The sequence below is a fragment of the Anticarsia gemmatalis genome, chromosome 2 (assembly GCF_050436995.1).
Source record: "Anticarsia gemmatalis isolate Benzon Research Colony breed Stoneville strain chromosome 2, ilAntGemm2 primary, whole genome shotgun sequence".
NCBI classification, from domain to species: domain Eukaryota; kingdom Metazoa; phylum Arthropoda; class Insecta; order Lepidoptera; family Erebidae; genus Anticarsia; species Anticarsia gemmatalis.
Window position 1 is genome coordinate 9,923,545 of NC_134746.1, and position 13,129 is coordinate 9,936,673.

A 13,129-nucleotide genomic window follows, 5' to 3' on the forward strand; every position below is an offset into this window, starting at 1 on the left:
AACGGTCTACAAAAGAACATTATTGTAAATCTGAGTCAATGAAGGACGTATACAGAAACTGACGCAACAAATACTCGGCATTCCTTTAAGTTCCTGTCGATTACCGACATGATAACACGCAAGTATGAAATAATGCGACTTATCTTTCTCATGCCTACGGAATGTGGAGCACTTGCACTAAATTGTAGATAGGCACACAAAGTTATCTAGCACTTCAAATTCCAGCAGAAAATCAAATTTATTTCTTATTTATAATCATAGATTTCTATTAACAAACACAGATAGATAGTTTTAAGCTTAAACCAGAACTACAAGAACGCCCTAACAAAAAAAAAAACAGGCGACTCTACATAGGTATTACTCTTTCAGATATAATATTTTTCTGGAAGGGACATATTTTGTAGTACCGTCGTATATTTAGACTCGAGACGTTACCTCGTGTTTAGATATACTTACAGGTAGTATATAATAGGTCACAGGATCTTGAAAATAAAGATAATGTATATGTAGTTTAGTGCTAAATATTGTCTTTACCTAAATAACTATCTGTCCAAGTGATTATCCATCAACAATATTTAAGCGTGATTGTGTTCTCCTATTCAATTAATGTAGAAAGATGGCTGAATCTCGCTAACTAGATCGTATATGGATAAAATTATTTTAACTAGTTAAGCCCATGTCCTTATCTCTACAATAAGTTATTATTGTTTGTAACACTAGCTATTATTTTTCTTTTATTTTTAATATTCTTTTTATTAATTTATGGTCAGTTAGAGAGCAATTGAACTGCAAATAAATTATGAAAAAAAAAATAGAAACAAATCAAAACTATCGCAAATCGTAAGGCCCAATTCATTCATATTTAATTTTGTGAAAACGGTTACAATAATTTGTCTAAATGCCTGTGTGTTGACCAGAAAAAATAACAAAATGCATTCACTTAACAGCAGCAAAAAAATATGAATGGACCGTTTCCTTTTGACAAGACTTACTACATTCAAGTATTTAAAGGTAAGTAACTAGCAAAAAAGTTTGGCGCTCCATTTGTTACAAAGTTGACAACTCTAGCTTACAATTTAAACACATTTTAATTTTAATCAGGTATAGCTACATTAGCTACCTACTTCTTTTACTTTGTTACATAAAATAATCAGCCATAATAAATACGGGAAAATATATTTTTGCTTATTGAGTACCTTCTACAATGTTACCCACCAAGTTATATTAATGTATAAGTATTACAAAGAATCAATTGAAAACACCGTAGATACTTATTGCAAGTGGTTAGCAACAAAAACCAAGTTTCTATAGATACTAAGCTATGTTTCTAAGCAAACGTACATAGGTATATGTTTAGTAACCAAATTCAAGGAACCACGTAATCAGATACTCATGCGGTTATTAGTGATACTGAACACTTTATCGTAAGTATACCTTACATGCTTCGACCATAATAATGTAGAGTTACCTACCTACTAGCTATTTATATTACATTATGAACGATTACTGCTAAATTAATTAATTGTACTTAATATTTGGATGTCTTTTGGCGTGCGTTATTCCTTGAGGACCCCAATTAATTATTAATGTAACTTAGCAATATTTGACCACAAACACCTAATAATAGTTTTACCCCAATTAGGCTAGTAAGTTAGCTCCAATTCCTTATTACGTAGTCATACGTGGTAGAAATATACGTTTACTTTGTCATTCACCATTTTTAAAAACCCAGTAGCAAAACATAAAGCGGCAATTAGCAATTAGCGTTAATATTATCTGATTAGATGAATCTATGAAAAATAGATACATTGATCATTTAACACGTTTGTTTACCTCGGTTGATATGACAAGTAATACCTACGTTTGATGTATTCCTAGAAATCAGAGTTGGCCTTGTGACAATCGCGTAGAGTTTTAATCTTTACTCCTCGCCGTGGTCAGAACAAAGAAACCGCTATTGAACGGCAAATATCATACACGTATGTATACAGATACGGTCAGGTCACAGCGATAATGAATATAAGTAAGAATAATACCGCCAACATTTCAGAATTTATTATGGATAAAATATGTTCTCGGTATTTTGTACAAGAATAAATTGTATCTATATGTACAACACTACGTAAGTGTACATAAATACTGCGGTGAGTAGGTTAGTCATTATCATGTTCTAGACGTCATTCAGAGAACCTGCAGTAAGCGAGGATAATGTTTTAGAATATTATGTGACGCAATAAGAAGGTGTAAGAATGACTCGGCTGCTTACATTCCGGTAGGTGTAGTATAAGTATCTAAGTCCACCGGAATGTCCGGTATACAAATAACTAAAAGGAAATGGTTTCGTCTGAAGAAAAACATGAGTAATTTGTTCTGAACAGCATTCATCAAACAGCAATTCAAGCATTGAAATAATAGGTATAAATAATTACTCCTCACGACAATGAGTAAGTTAAGACAGTTGATATTATTTATTATGCGAGGTAGATAGCTATAAGTTAATCGGTTTATGCAGTGGGTACCTACATCGTTCTAGTAGGTACTTGTTTACATTATTGTGAAGTTAACCTCTCGAGCGCCCCACGTCAAAATTCAAATATACCGTTAAGCGTCCGGGCCAAAAATGGCGCGCGAAATTGAATTGGCGGTTGGCATTTAAGCGTCGATTCCGTCATATTTTAATACTAACACCCTAGACATACCTTATATATTTGAAATCTACATAAAATTTGCTATAGATTAAAACAATAAACCACAAATAATATTTGATAGTGCTAGCACAATAGTCGGTTTAATCTGAATATTGTGTGCTTTAGGCATGTGTTTGAAGAAAGTCTAATAAATATTTTTAGGCAAAAATAATAATATGACGAAAGGTCTTATCGTGTAGTTAATGAATAATGACATTAAAATCCAACTGTAAAATATACTCAAATCTTTAAAATTAGTTAAAAAAAGTATTTACAATATTGGTCATAAAGGAACATGTCGTTAGGTCAGATGTTGTTTATGGTGCTCTCTGGCCTATATCAACCACTTATTCAAGTGTGTGCATTAGATCGTCGTCTCGTTTCATCAGCTTCAATGTCAAATATGTTTGAAGGGGATAAATATAGTTTTAGTATTTCTTTTCTACGTTTTTTAAATGTAAGATCGTTTTGCCGTACCACGGTGGCGGGGCGCTTGACGGGGGTAGCACTTTCAACCGTGACACGGTGGCCGGGCGCTTGAGAGGTTAATTGGCTCACAGAGTCAGACCATACGCCGTATAAGGCAAGTTGCCGAGAATCTAGTCCCACGAGTCGGCGCACGGCGGCCGACCAACCGCTTTCATCATGCCACGATTACTTATGTCAACCATTATCCTTTTAATAAATAAATATGTTACTTGAAGTTATGTATACTGTCGGTATTTGTTTTGTCTTCTATAAAAACGTAGCGTAAAAACTATGTAAAGACTAAAATTATTTTATTCTAAAAACTTATAGGACCTTCTTAATACCTACTAATACCTATCTATTTTTGTATTATTAGATCATCATCTTTATATCGTAACATTTAGGTGACCTTTTATAAAAATAAATTCACTTAAATCAAGCTTTCAGAATGAAGCCAAGAGAAAACAGTAACACAGTAGCAAGTTCCACAGCACAGTTTATGTTAAAATTTATATCTTACTTCACTTCTACTTACGCACGGAACAAAAGGAGTTGTTGAAGTCTAATTAAAATCCTGCTAAAATTAATTAACAGTCCGTGTTTAACATATATCCATGTCTACTTATTAGAGAACGCTCGCTTGGCGAATACTTTTCTTCTAACGACTTTACTGCTTAAGTACTTTTCAAGGCATTCCACCTCATGGAATCTGGATGTCGTTAAGCTGCGCTGGATGAACGCACAACCCTCCTGATTATCATGTGAGTTAAACGAATTTCACACATTCCTTTTTTCAAGATCATGAAACGCTAATTAGGACTCATTTGAAGGATAATGTACATTGACAATTGCCGCGGTCTCATGATTAGCTAGAAATGCAGCAAGCTCAGAAAATTAACTTAATTATTCCACGGGCTCACGGAAGTAAGTATTTGTAAAGAGACATAAAATAGTATCTATCTACAGACGATTCGGCCTCATAGTTTCCATAATAGACGATGATGTTCAACTTTTTGTTTTCTTCTTTAAAATAAAACAAAACCTTATGAACGCATTCCATAGTTCCCGGCCTTCCGCCCCGCCCTCACATTCCTCCGCGATAGTTGAAGATAGTTCACTTTAGGGACGAACCTCAACAAAAAAATAGATTGATGGCAGATGAAGGTAACATTTTGAACGCTATGATTGCGAATTAATTGCAGGATATCTGTAAAACTAATAATTAAGCAAAAAAAGTGTTCGGTTTAAAAGAGTTTCGTGGGAATCTTAAATGCATTAATTTAGGGAACATGTCGACTAATCTTACGCAACCTTAACATAATTATTCTAAATTGGGATAATTAGGATTAAAATAACTCTATCGTGGATATGACCATACAAAAACTAGGTACTGAAGGAATATTAAACATGAAGTTGTTCTATGTACCTACCTAATAATGTAAGGTAATTTGCGGATATTACCAGAATCCCTGAATTAGTGCAATTAGACTGAGTAGGGGCAATTGATTTTTAGCGAATTTAATATGAGCAAAAAACAGGCTTTAACGTCGCCAAGTCGTCTAATGAGTAGGTAAAAAAAATCTTGTCTACATCCTATGCATTTTGTTTGTAACTAATTAGCTATTCTCAAGAGGGTGCCATTCCCACTCAACTAGAAACAAATTCAAACGGATGTCGCATTAATTATTTCAGTTTTTGTTCACAGGTTCCTGCATTCATTGCTAACTATGTGTTGCAGGCTTGCAGCTGATCTCTTCCGAGGAGAGTAACGTAATATCTACAGTTGTATGTTTCATGGTTTTGTGTAGATTGTGAACCTATACCTGATCAAAATTTATTATTTTTAACACACGTTTTACTTCGGTCTATGTATTGGGAATCGAACCACGACAGCCACGCTATCGTAATGACGTAGTGACCACCCTTAACCACTACCTGCACTACGGACGTAGTTGACTACGTTATTAATTGAGCGACACTTCGACGTAACATAACCGATTTTTCCCCTGACTCACTTAGGCTGCAGACGAATAAATTAAATTATTAAATATTGGTTTATTTTCAAATAGTTCACAACGGCGCCATCTATACCACAGTCGTTAGATTACTGAGACATAACTTTATACTAGATGTCGCTGCACGTTAAAGTTAGCGTGTTTAATTATTGCGCGGCACTTTCGAAAAGTTGAACATGTTGATCTCTATCCAGAGGTAAACTCACGAAATAACTAACTCAAGAGTAAGTAGCGTAGGTAGTTATTCAGTGGTAAATTAAGCTAATGTTCACTTCATAGGTATCCAAGGTTCTGTCCAAGACTACCACAAACCTACACATTTGTAAATGGAATTACACTCCATCCACTCCATTTAGAGAGTTTTATTAAAAATATAAACTTTTTCTTTTAGTGATGGGCATATAAAAAAAACGAAAATACTTTTATCAAAATTTTATTCACACAACATCCCAAACTTCTTCAAAAGCAGTACATAATTTTGCACATGTCAATGCAGCTGATAAAGGATAGTTGCTTATTGAAATAACATCCTCTGAATAGTCCACTTCAACCTTTCCGTGAGCCATAGCACCAATAACCATAACAATTGGTTCATCTTTTGGTACCAACTCTCTACAGTTCTTGACAACTTTAGAACTAAAGGACATTGTCACTTTTCTTACACCTACAGGTAAATGTGAGGTGACTGGATTTTTTATCACTTTCAACAGTTTCATTGGACCGTCAGATGCTCTTATTGCAAACTTGTGGAGAAGTTGAACTGAAAAATAAATGCACGCCAATAAGTAACATTCCTTAATTTAAATATTGATTCATCATTTTTTTTAAATCATATAATAATTATATATTATAGTTTTTTTACTATAATAATTATAATGCCTTACCCATAAGTCCAGCAAATCTTTTAAATGTCCGAGGTATTCTGGTTTGTGGATTAATTTCTATAAGGACATTTTTCTCTGTGTGTATGTATACTTGCAGGAGTCCAGCTCTGTTCAGCGGAGAATCCATTAACATAAGTAAGGACTGATGTGTAATATCTGGCCTACATGATCCAGGATCTCTATCATTTTTCCTTAAGATATTTGCGTGATCATCACAGTTTAACAGCTCGAAACTGTTACCAGTCTATAAATATTTGTTAAAAAGATCTCATTAATGTTAAGTATGATGTTATTTTTCAGCAGCTAGCAACATGAAGCAAGTGAAAATGTAACTGAAGATGTAATGCAAAGCCAAGCAGAATTAGGTTATGACAACACGATTATGCACTTATTATAAGATACGAAAATGAAGTAGACAATTACCTTAACAGTTTCTAGTTGTGCTTTTTCCAAAATAACTATAAGGCGTTTTTCTTGCTTCTTTATATGTGATGTTACTAAATGTTTTGGTACTGGGTCGTACTCGTTTTCATCATCTTTAGTTCCTAATTTCCTTTTCTTTCCCATGGTGACTGCACGGATATACTGCTTAGTAAATGTTATTCAACTTTTAACAGCGTCGGTACGTAATAACACAGCAGAAAGAAGTAAATTTATTTAGAATAAAACGCACGTGTTTTTATTTATACGCCGATGTTGTTAATGTAACCTGTAATGTCACTGTCACCGTGACAAACAAACAGTTAAAGTGATGTTCTATTTTAGTAAGTCCATATACCTATTATACGGTTTTCCAACTGTTCTAGACATTAATCAAAGGTAACCAGATACGCAGCAAGACCAAGCTAATGCCCAATAGTAAATCGATTTATTTAATACTTTTTGTGTTTGGAAAGTTGGTAAATGTAGCGTGTGTGAGATATGTGGATAAAAATAATTATTTGGGCTTGCAATTTTAATTCTTGATGTCAATTTTACTACCCCCTCCCTCACCCTTTATTGTTATCAAAATAATCGAAGTCGTATCGCTTTGTGTTCAGTTTTAATAAACTTGTCTTAATAGATAAATAGTAAAGTATTCAGAATCTGCCTGAGCTTTAGGTCTAGTTTTGTAAGTTTCAACATCTACATGGCGAATGATAGAGAAGTTTTGCGTGAAATATGGGACGGAAAACTGCCTATATGTTTTCAGTTAACCCAAGAAGAAATTATGGAAATACAGCAACCAGACCCTTTTTATGTGATGGTTCCAAGATTGAGCTACTTTCCCCTTGTAACTGATAAGGTATGAAAACAGCTCTTTGTAAGTGACTGACTGTTTAACCTGTAGAATAAATATTTCAATAACTTGCCTTTTAAAATGTTTGGTTTTAGATGAAGAGACACTTTTTGCGTTATATATCTCAAGAAAATGCTGATAACGAAATGTGGTTGGACTTTAATGGGCAACCACTAAAGTGGCACTATCCGATAGGATTCCTTTACGACTTATACTGTGGCCAGGACCCACAACTGCCCTGGCATCTCACTGTACACTTTACAAAGTTTCCAGAAGACATTCTTCTTCATTGCCCTAACAAGTAAGATTACATATCTTTAATGAATGAAATAATAAACATATTATTATTTGAATGCTCAAAAAAGTATAATGTTTGTGTTACAGAGATATTGTAGAGGCTCATTTTATGTCAACAGTGAAGGAGGCTGATGTACTCAAACATAGAGGACAAGTCATGTCTACCATGCAGAAGAAAGACCATAATCAGCTGTGGCTTGGCTTACAAAATGGTATAGTGACATTTTCATCACTGGACACCCTTAACACATTATATAAATATTGTTTTTTTTTTTAATGCTGTAAGCCTTCCTCTTTCAGATAAGTTTGATCAATTTTGGGCAATAAATAGGCGTTTAATGGAATCTCATGGAGACAATGAAGGCTTTAAACACATTCCAATCAAGATATATTCAGATGATGGAACTTGCAATCAACGTCTAGTCAGTCCAAAGAACAGTGATGGCAGTAGAAAAACTATTCAACAAATGCTTACTGAATTGTACACTGAAAAAAACGATGGTTTGTATTATGATAAGTTCTGATAAGTATTCTGATAAGTTATTTAAAACAAATTGCTATTATGAGAATACTTTCTCAGTCATAAATCATGGTTGCTACTCTATAGGACTCTTGAGGCACTAACAGAGTTCACTAATTCTACCCGATGCCCCCTTACTCAACTACAATCAATGAATACAGGCCAATGATGACAATTATAAGATCTCAGAAAGTGTCAAAAACCATTTAAGAATAAAGTTCAAAAGTTCACTTTTTTCAGAATAGAATCATACTGGTTTATTGAATTCTTTGGAGTATGAGTATAGCATTTTTGTTTTGTTTCAGTAAAACTGAGAACACATGGAGTTGTGATTCCCTCTGACACACCACTGCAGTGGTTATCTGAACATTTGAGCTATCCAGACAATTTTCTTCATCTGTGTGTACTTTAATTTATTAAAATATGTGCAATGTCTATGTATATAATGTCAAATGAACATAACAGCTAAGTTAATGAAACAACAGATACTAAGCTTATTAAACCCTTTTATTTTCAGTCACTTTGAGTGATAAAAACACTTGTAAAACAACTCCAATGCAGAGAGAACATTCCTTATTTGATTTTGTTATTATTCACAACATAAACTTACATCCTAAACATCGATATTGCAGATCACTGAATTATCTTAAGGCTTACATTCAGTTGAGTTCAACCACTGGTACATCTGTAGCACTTCAATGTACTAAGTACATATTTTCAGAAACATTGAAATAGAACACATCGTCCCCGTAGAGCGAAAAGTCATTAACTCGAGTTAATGATTTCTTTTTTTATTACGCCATTGAAATCGCGGTATTTTTCTCTATTTTTCTGTCTAATCCTCATACCTGTAACTATTATAGTTTTTGTTTTATAGAATGTGAAAATTAACCATATCAACCCTTTTGAGCTGAAAATAAAAGGAGCAAATTAACTAATTTTAGTTAATTAATATTCATTTCTTAGGATTGTATCTAACCCATACTTAAAAAATACCTAAAACGACTTAATTACTTTTCCCTTGAATTATCTCTGCATATTAAAATTATTATTAGCAATTGTAAAATCACTAAATGCATTTAGTTATTTTTCACATCGGTACACGCATTTCATACTGCGTTAAAAATCACTAACTCTGATCAAAAATTAACTAACTCGAAATTATGTTACATTATTTAAAAAATAAAAGTAACTAATTTATATATTTTGATATTTCCAAGCGTTCAAACAATATTTTCTTAATGTAGTCTATATTAAATAAACTTTGTTATAATTTCCTTCATTTAAGACTATAAACGTAGAGATAGGTTACTGCAATCGTAAGTTATGAATTTTTATATTTTTAAAAACTTTGAACAGCCATATCTCAAAACAAGGTTTTTCGAGTTAATGACTTTTCGCTCTACGGGGACAACATTTACATAAAACTTATATTACAGGTTTTTGTAAGAATATGTGCAATTTAGAGTATTTTCAGCAACATGTACATACAAACTAAAATGCCACATGATTTAATTCATTACATTAAATAAATTAAAGTATTATTTTGTACAAAAGAGTATTAAAGCTAAATAAAATTTAAAACTGAGTTACTCAAACTAACATCAGAAAATATCACAATGTTACCCTTATTTAAGATGTTAATTATTACAGCTCTGTTTTCTTTTTATATTTCTGGATAATGTAAGGAATGTGTCTTGTAAATCTCTTGCATCCATTGTTTGCGAATATTGGTTGGTCTTCATTCGGGCCATACGTAATAACAGATAACGCTTCACTGTAATATAAAAGTCATTTATTTAATTTTAAATAAATATGTTATAATGAAAATATATTTTTTAATGTAAACTGTCACTTACGCCATCATTTCCTTTGTTGGATGATAAACAGCATGTGAACGGAACTCTGCAAGGGCACACATTTCTACATGCTGTTGTTCCAACGGTAAGAAAGGCACATAGTGGTCAATCAAGTGATTGGCTATAGCTGCAGCTTTTTCAAAGCCACCTGAAATTAACAGTATTTAATTCTATTACACTGCAGAGATTTCAATAATCATTATACCTATAATATCTGTTAACATAAAACCTCATTTGAATTACACATTACCTTGAAAATAAGCAGTTCTTCTAATAATAGGTTCAAAATCATGAAAATCAACATCATTTCTCTTAGCACCTTCCCCATACAACTCCAACAATTTGGTGGCAATCTCTTGACCTCCAATATTTGAAATGAATATAAAAATACTGTCCCTGAAATGAAATCAATAAGCATAACATATTTACTGAACAAAGTGCAGTATTTATAATAGAAAAAATAGACGAAGGTAGTATGTACAATGCAAGTTGCAGTACCTGTAATTGACTCCGTCCACTGCATGATGGTGGTCAAGCATTGGCTTAATAGCATCCAACACCGACGGGCACATGTCATGGATCTCATCAAATATAATAAGAGATTTTGGACATTTTTTCACTAACTTATTCAAAGTAGCTACCAAGTCTTCCTGTAAATACCAATTAAAATATTAATTTACTTTGACAGAAATATTATTTATTTGATTTATATTAGTAATTTAATTTGATTTCAAATAAGATTAAAAATAAAAAGTACTTACTTTTTTCTGCTGCAAATTGGAGCAGTCAAAATCTTTTTTTCCCATGTATAGCTTCACATATTTACTCTGCATACCTTTCTTATAAAGTGCCTCAGCTATCATTGTAGAAGCAAAGTTCTTGCCAACACCGGGCCAGCCGTGCAGGCTAATAACTAAAGCTTTCTTATTACTTTTAGTTTCATCATTCAATGCTTCTTTATGTGCATGTAATATGTTCACTAATTCATCAACTAATGGCTGCCCAAACATCCGCTGCGATAGCGATAGTTTTAACTCTAAAATTGTACAAAACTTGTTTTAATAACATGTTACACTGCTAGTATTTCACACCAACTGTGTTACTTTTATCCCTTTAAGTCTCTAATATAAACAAAGGGTATTATAATGAGAAATTATACATTTTTTTTGTAGAAAACAAAAGCTTCTTACTATTTATATCAAAAGGCACATGTTCGTCATTACAGCACTCCATATATCGACAAACAGTGTGATCCTTTATTGTATCCCATTTGTACCATCCACCTGCTGCTAAAGCAGAACCAATCAGCGATATTGTAATCAACTCCGCAAAGGCACATTCTAACAATAATGATAAAGTACTTAAAAATACTACTATGTTTGATTTGCCCAACATTTCGAAATTATATTAAATTACTGCTTCAAACTCGGTACAGAAAGGGCATTAAACATTTCACAGTATTCTAAATGCTTAAATTTCGAAGATATCGCCCTACTGAAACATTATATTCCTAAACAATAAAAATTAAATTTCCGCCAACACAAATTCTGACTATGAAGTTTAAAATTTGACAATGAAGTATGATGAACAATGACAAGTACAACTGACATTGACAAGGCTATAAAAACGATGTAGCCAAATGTAAATAAATTAGTGAATAGTTTGATTGTTGAACTTTCAAGTAGGGCCGAATTTATCAGGCTTTTTGCTGAAATAATTGATTCTGAATAATAAGGTTTAAGCGTCGTGGAACAACTTGAGCACAAGAAGGTACCTAGGTGTGTTTAAGAAAGCAGACTAATCGAAGATTCAGCTTTCAATTCACTTTGTGCGGTACCTACTAAAAAGCAAAATATTGTCTTTGGTCAAATGTAGTGTTTGGCTCATTATCATGTCATGTCAAACTTACTGTCAAAGTCAAATCAAACAAAAACAGATACTTTTGCGCGGGTCTTTTTCAGTAGTACTCTGTACTCTTGCGACTTGCTACAGCTAAACCCATTTTCTTTGGACGGTCGTCTCTGTTCGTTGTTTATTCTTCTCCGTACGAAAAAGGCAATTATTTGTGAACTACTTGTATTCAGGCAAACACAAACAGTGAATAGTTATGACTACGGCTAAATTTAAAATTGAATCCGGAGAACAACTACTGGCAAGAATTACTAAGAAAAATGCGATCGAAAACTTTTACCCAGCGTTGTTTGAATGCGGATTAAATCACGGGGATACAGTTGAGATTTTCAGTGATACTAGCACGTCATATTTACTTATTGACCTAATTTGTGAAGCTTTGTTCCCAACTAAATCCAATGAAGAGCCATCAGGCGTACTTATGTTTAATACTGTTTCACAATTTATTTATGAAGAATTTATAAAAACAATTAAAATGAGGATTGATTCCTGTCTTGATAATAGTTTAGACATTGAAACAAGAAAAATTGAAAATGATAGACTGCTAAACAAGGCCCTTAGTAATTTTTTTCTACTAGAAATTTATGATGCTACACAATTTTACACTACTATTCATAATCTGGATAGTATTTTCACCCAGCATTCAAATATATCGCTGTTAGTATTTGATACACTAACTGCCTTTTACTGGTCTGAACAAGGGTTTAAAATAATGAAGATGGATTTGTATATCAAAAATTTACTTAGAATTATACAAAAAGTTTCTAAAGAATACAAAGTAATAATAGTATATACAAGACCAGGATACTTTAGTTCAAGCAAAGATATGAATAATTATGAAACAAGTCAACTAGCAGATGGCTTAAATTTTAAAGTTCAATTAGTAGATAGTTCAAAAGGTGTATATCAATTAAATGTAAGAACAGTTCATTCATACTATACCAAATGTTTTATTGTACTCAACAATGTAATAAAATGGCAGTAACATGCATATTTTGTAATTATTTCCGGTCCCATATTGAATTGTTTGAAAGCAATTTTGTTATTTCTAAAGATACATACAACTTATTTTAAATTTCTGGCAGTGATATCTTATCACTAGGAGAAAAAGTGCACAAATTTGGTTCATAAGTAACAATAGAAGAAGATCCTAAAATTCAAAATCTAGCTTTCTAAAACATTGTTCTAATATAATCAGTATTTATCAGC

The 13,129-nt window shown here is 32.7% G+C and overlaps 4 protein-coding genes across 4 annotated transcripts; 2 read left to right on the plus strand and 2 right to left on the minus strand.

Annotated features, from left to right (window-relative positions):
• Nucleotides 1–5,595: 5,595 nt before the first annotated feature.
• Nucleotides 5,596–6,774, minus strand: LOC142978541 (ribosomal RNA small subunit methyltransferase NEP1). Its single transcript, XM_076123029.1, has 3 exons — nucleotides 6,478–6,774; nucleotides 6,055–6,298; nucleotides 5,596–5,930 (listed from the first exon to the last, which is right to left on the minus strand). The coding sequence occupies exons 1-3, from the start codon at nucleotides 6,619–6,621 to the stop codon at nucleotides 5,608–5,610; spliced, it is 711 nt and encodes a 236-aa protein (XP_075979144.1). The 5' UTR covers nucleotides 6,622–6,774; the 3' UTR covers nucleotides 5,596–5,607.
• Nucleotides 6,775–7,048: 274 nt separating this feature from the next.
• On the plus strand, nucleotides 7,049–8,646 carry Atg5 (autophagy protein 5). The gene is made up of 5 exons (XM_076131437.1): nucleotides 7,049–7,339; nucleotides 7,429–7,634; nucleotides 7,718–7,842; nucleotides 7,931–8,131; nucleotides 8,456–8,646. Exons 1-5 carry the CDS (start codon nucleotides 7,184–7,186, stop codon nucleotides 8,560–8,562), a joined length of 795 nt encoding a protein of 264 aa, XP_075987552.1. The 5' UTR covers nucleotides 7,049–7,183; the 3' UTR covers nucleotides 8,563–8,646.
• Nucleotides 8,639–11,611, minus strand: LOC142984092 (torsin-1A-like). Its single transcript, XM_076131425.1, has 6 exons — nucleotides 11,200–11,611; nucleotides 10,771–11,045; nucleotides 10,508–10,659; nucleotides 10,260–10,405; nucleotides 10,010–10,157; nucleotides 8,639–9,927 (listed from the first exon to the last, which is right to left on the minus strand). The coding sequence occupies exons 1-6, from the start codon at nucleotides 11,402–11,404 to the stop codon at nucleotides 9,798–9,800; spliced, it is 1,056 nt and encodes a 351-aa protein (XP_075987540.1). The 5' UTR covers nucleotides 11,405–11,611; the 3' UTR covers nucleotides 8,639–9,797.
• Xrcc2 (X-ray repair cross complementing 2) lies at nucleotides 11,600–12,905 on the plus strand. The gene is made up of 2 exons (XM_076134831.1): nucleotides 11,600–11,606; nucleotides 12,115–12,905. The coding sequence occupies exons 1-2, from the start codon at nucleotides 11,600–11,602 to the stop codon at nucleotides 12,903–12,905; spliced, it is 798 nt and encodes a 265-aa protein (XP_075990946.1).
• Nucleotides 12,906–13,129: the final 224 nt, after the last annotated feature.

What these genes read in the sequence shown, in the direction of transcription:
- Atg5 (XM_076131437.1), top strand. Translation starts at nt 7,184, where the DNA reads ATGGCGAATGATAGAGAAGTTTTGCGTGAAATATGGGACGGAAAACTG. An exon ending in TTCCCCTTGTAACTGATAAG is followed by an intron (nt 7,340 to 7,428) that starts GTATGAAAACAG and finishes GTTTGGTTTTAG; the next exon opens with ATGAAGAGACACTTTTTGCG. An exon ending in GTGGCTTGGCTTACAAAATG is followed by an intron (nt 7,843 to 7,930) that starts GTATAGTGACAT and finishes TTCCTCTTTCAG; the next exon opens with ATAAGTTTGATCAATTTTGG.
- LOC142978541 (XM_076123029.1), bottom strand. Translation starts at nt 6,621, where the DNA reads ATGGGAAAGAAAAGGAAATTAGGAACTAAAGATGATGAAAACGAGTAC. An exon ending in CACAACTAGAAACTGTTAAG is followed by an intron (nt 6,299 to 6,477) that starts GTAATTGTCTAC and finishes AAATATTTATAG; the next exon opens with ACTGGTAACAGTTTCGAGCT. An exon ending in AAGATTTGCTGGACTTATGG is followed by an intron (nt 5,931 to 6,054) that starts GTAAGGCATTAT and finishes TTTATTTTTCAG; the next exon opens with TTCAACTTCTCCACAAGTTT.
- LOC142984092 (XM_076131425.1), bottom strand. Translation starts at nt 11,404, where the DNA reads ATGTTGGGCAAATCAAACATAGTAGTATTTTTAAGTACTTTATCATTA. An exon ending in AAGAACTGCTTATTTTCAAG is followed by an intron (nt 10,158 to 10,259) that starts GTAATGTGTAAT and finishes TGTTAATTTCAG; the next exon opens with GTGGCTTTGAAAAAGCTGCA. An exon ending in CCAACAAAGGAAATGATGGC is followed by an intron (nt 9,928 to 10,009) that starts GTAAGTGACAGT and finishes TTTATATTACAG; the next exon opens with TGAAGCGTTATCTGTTATTA.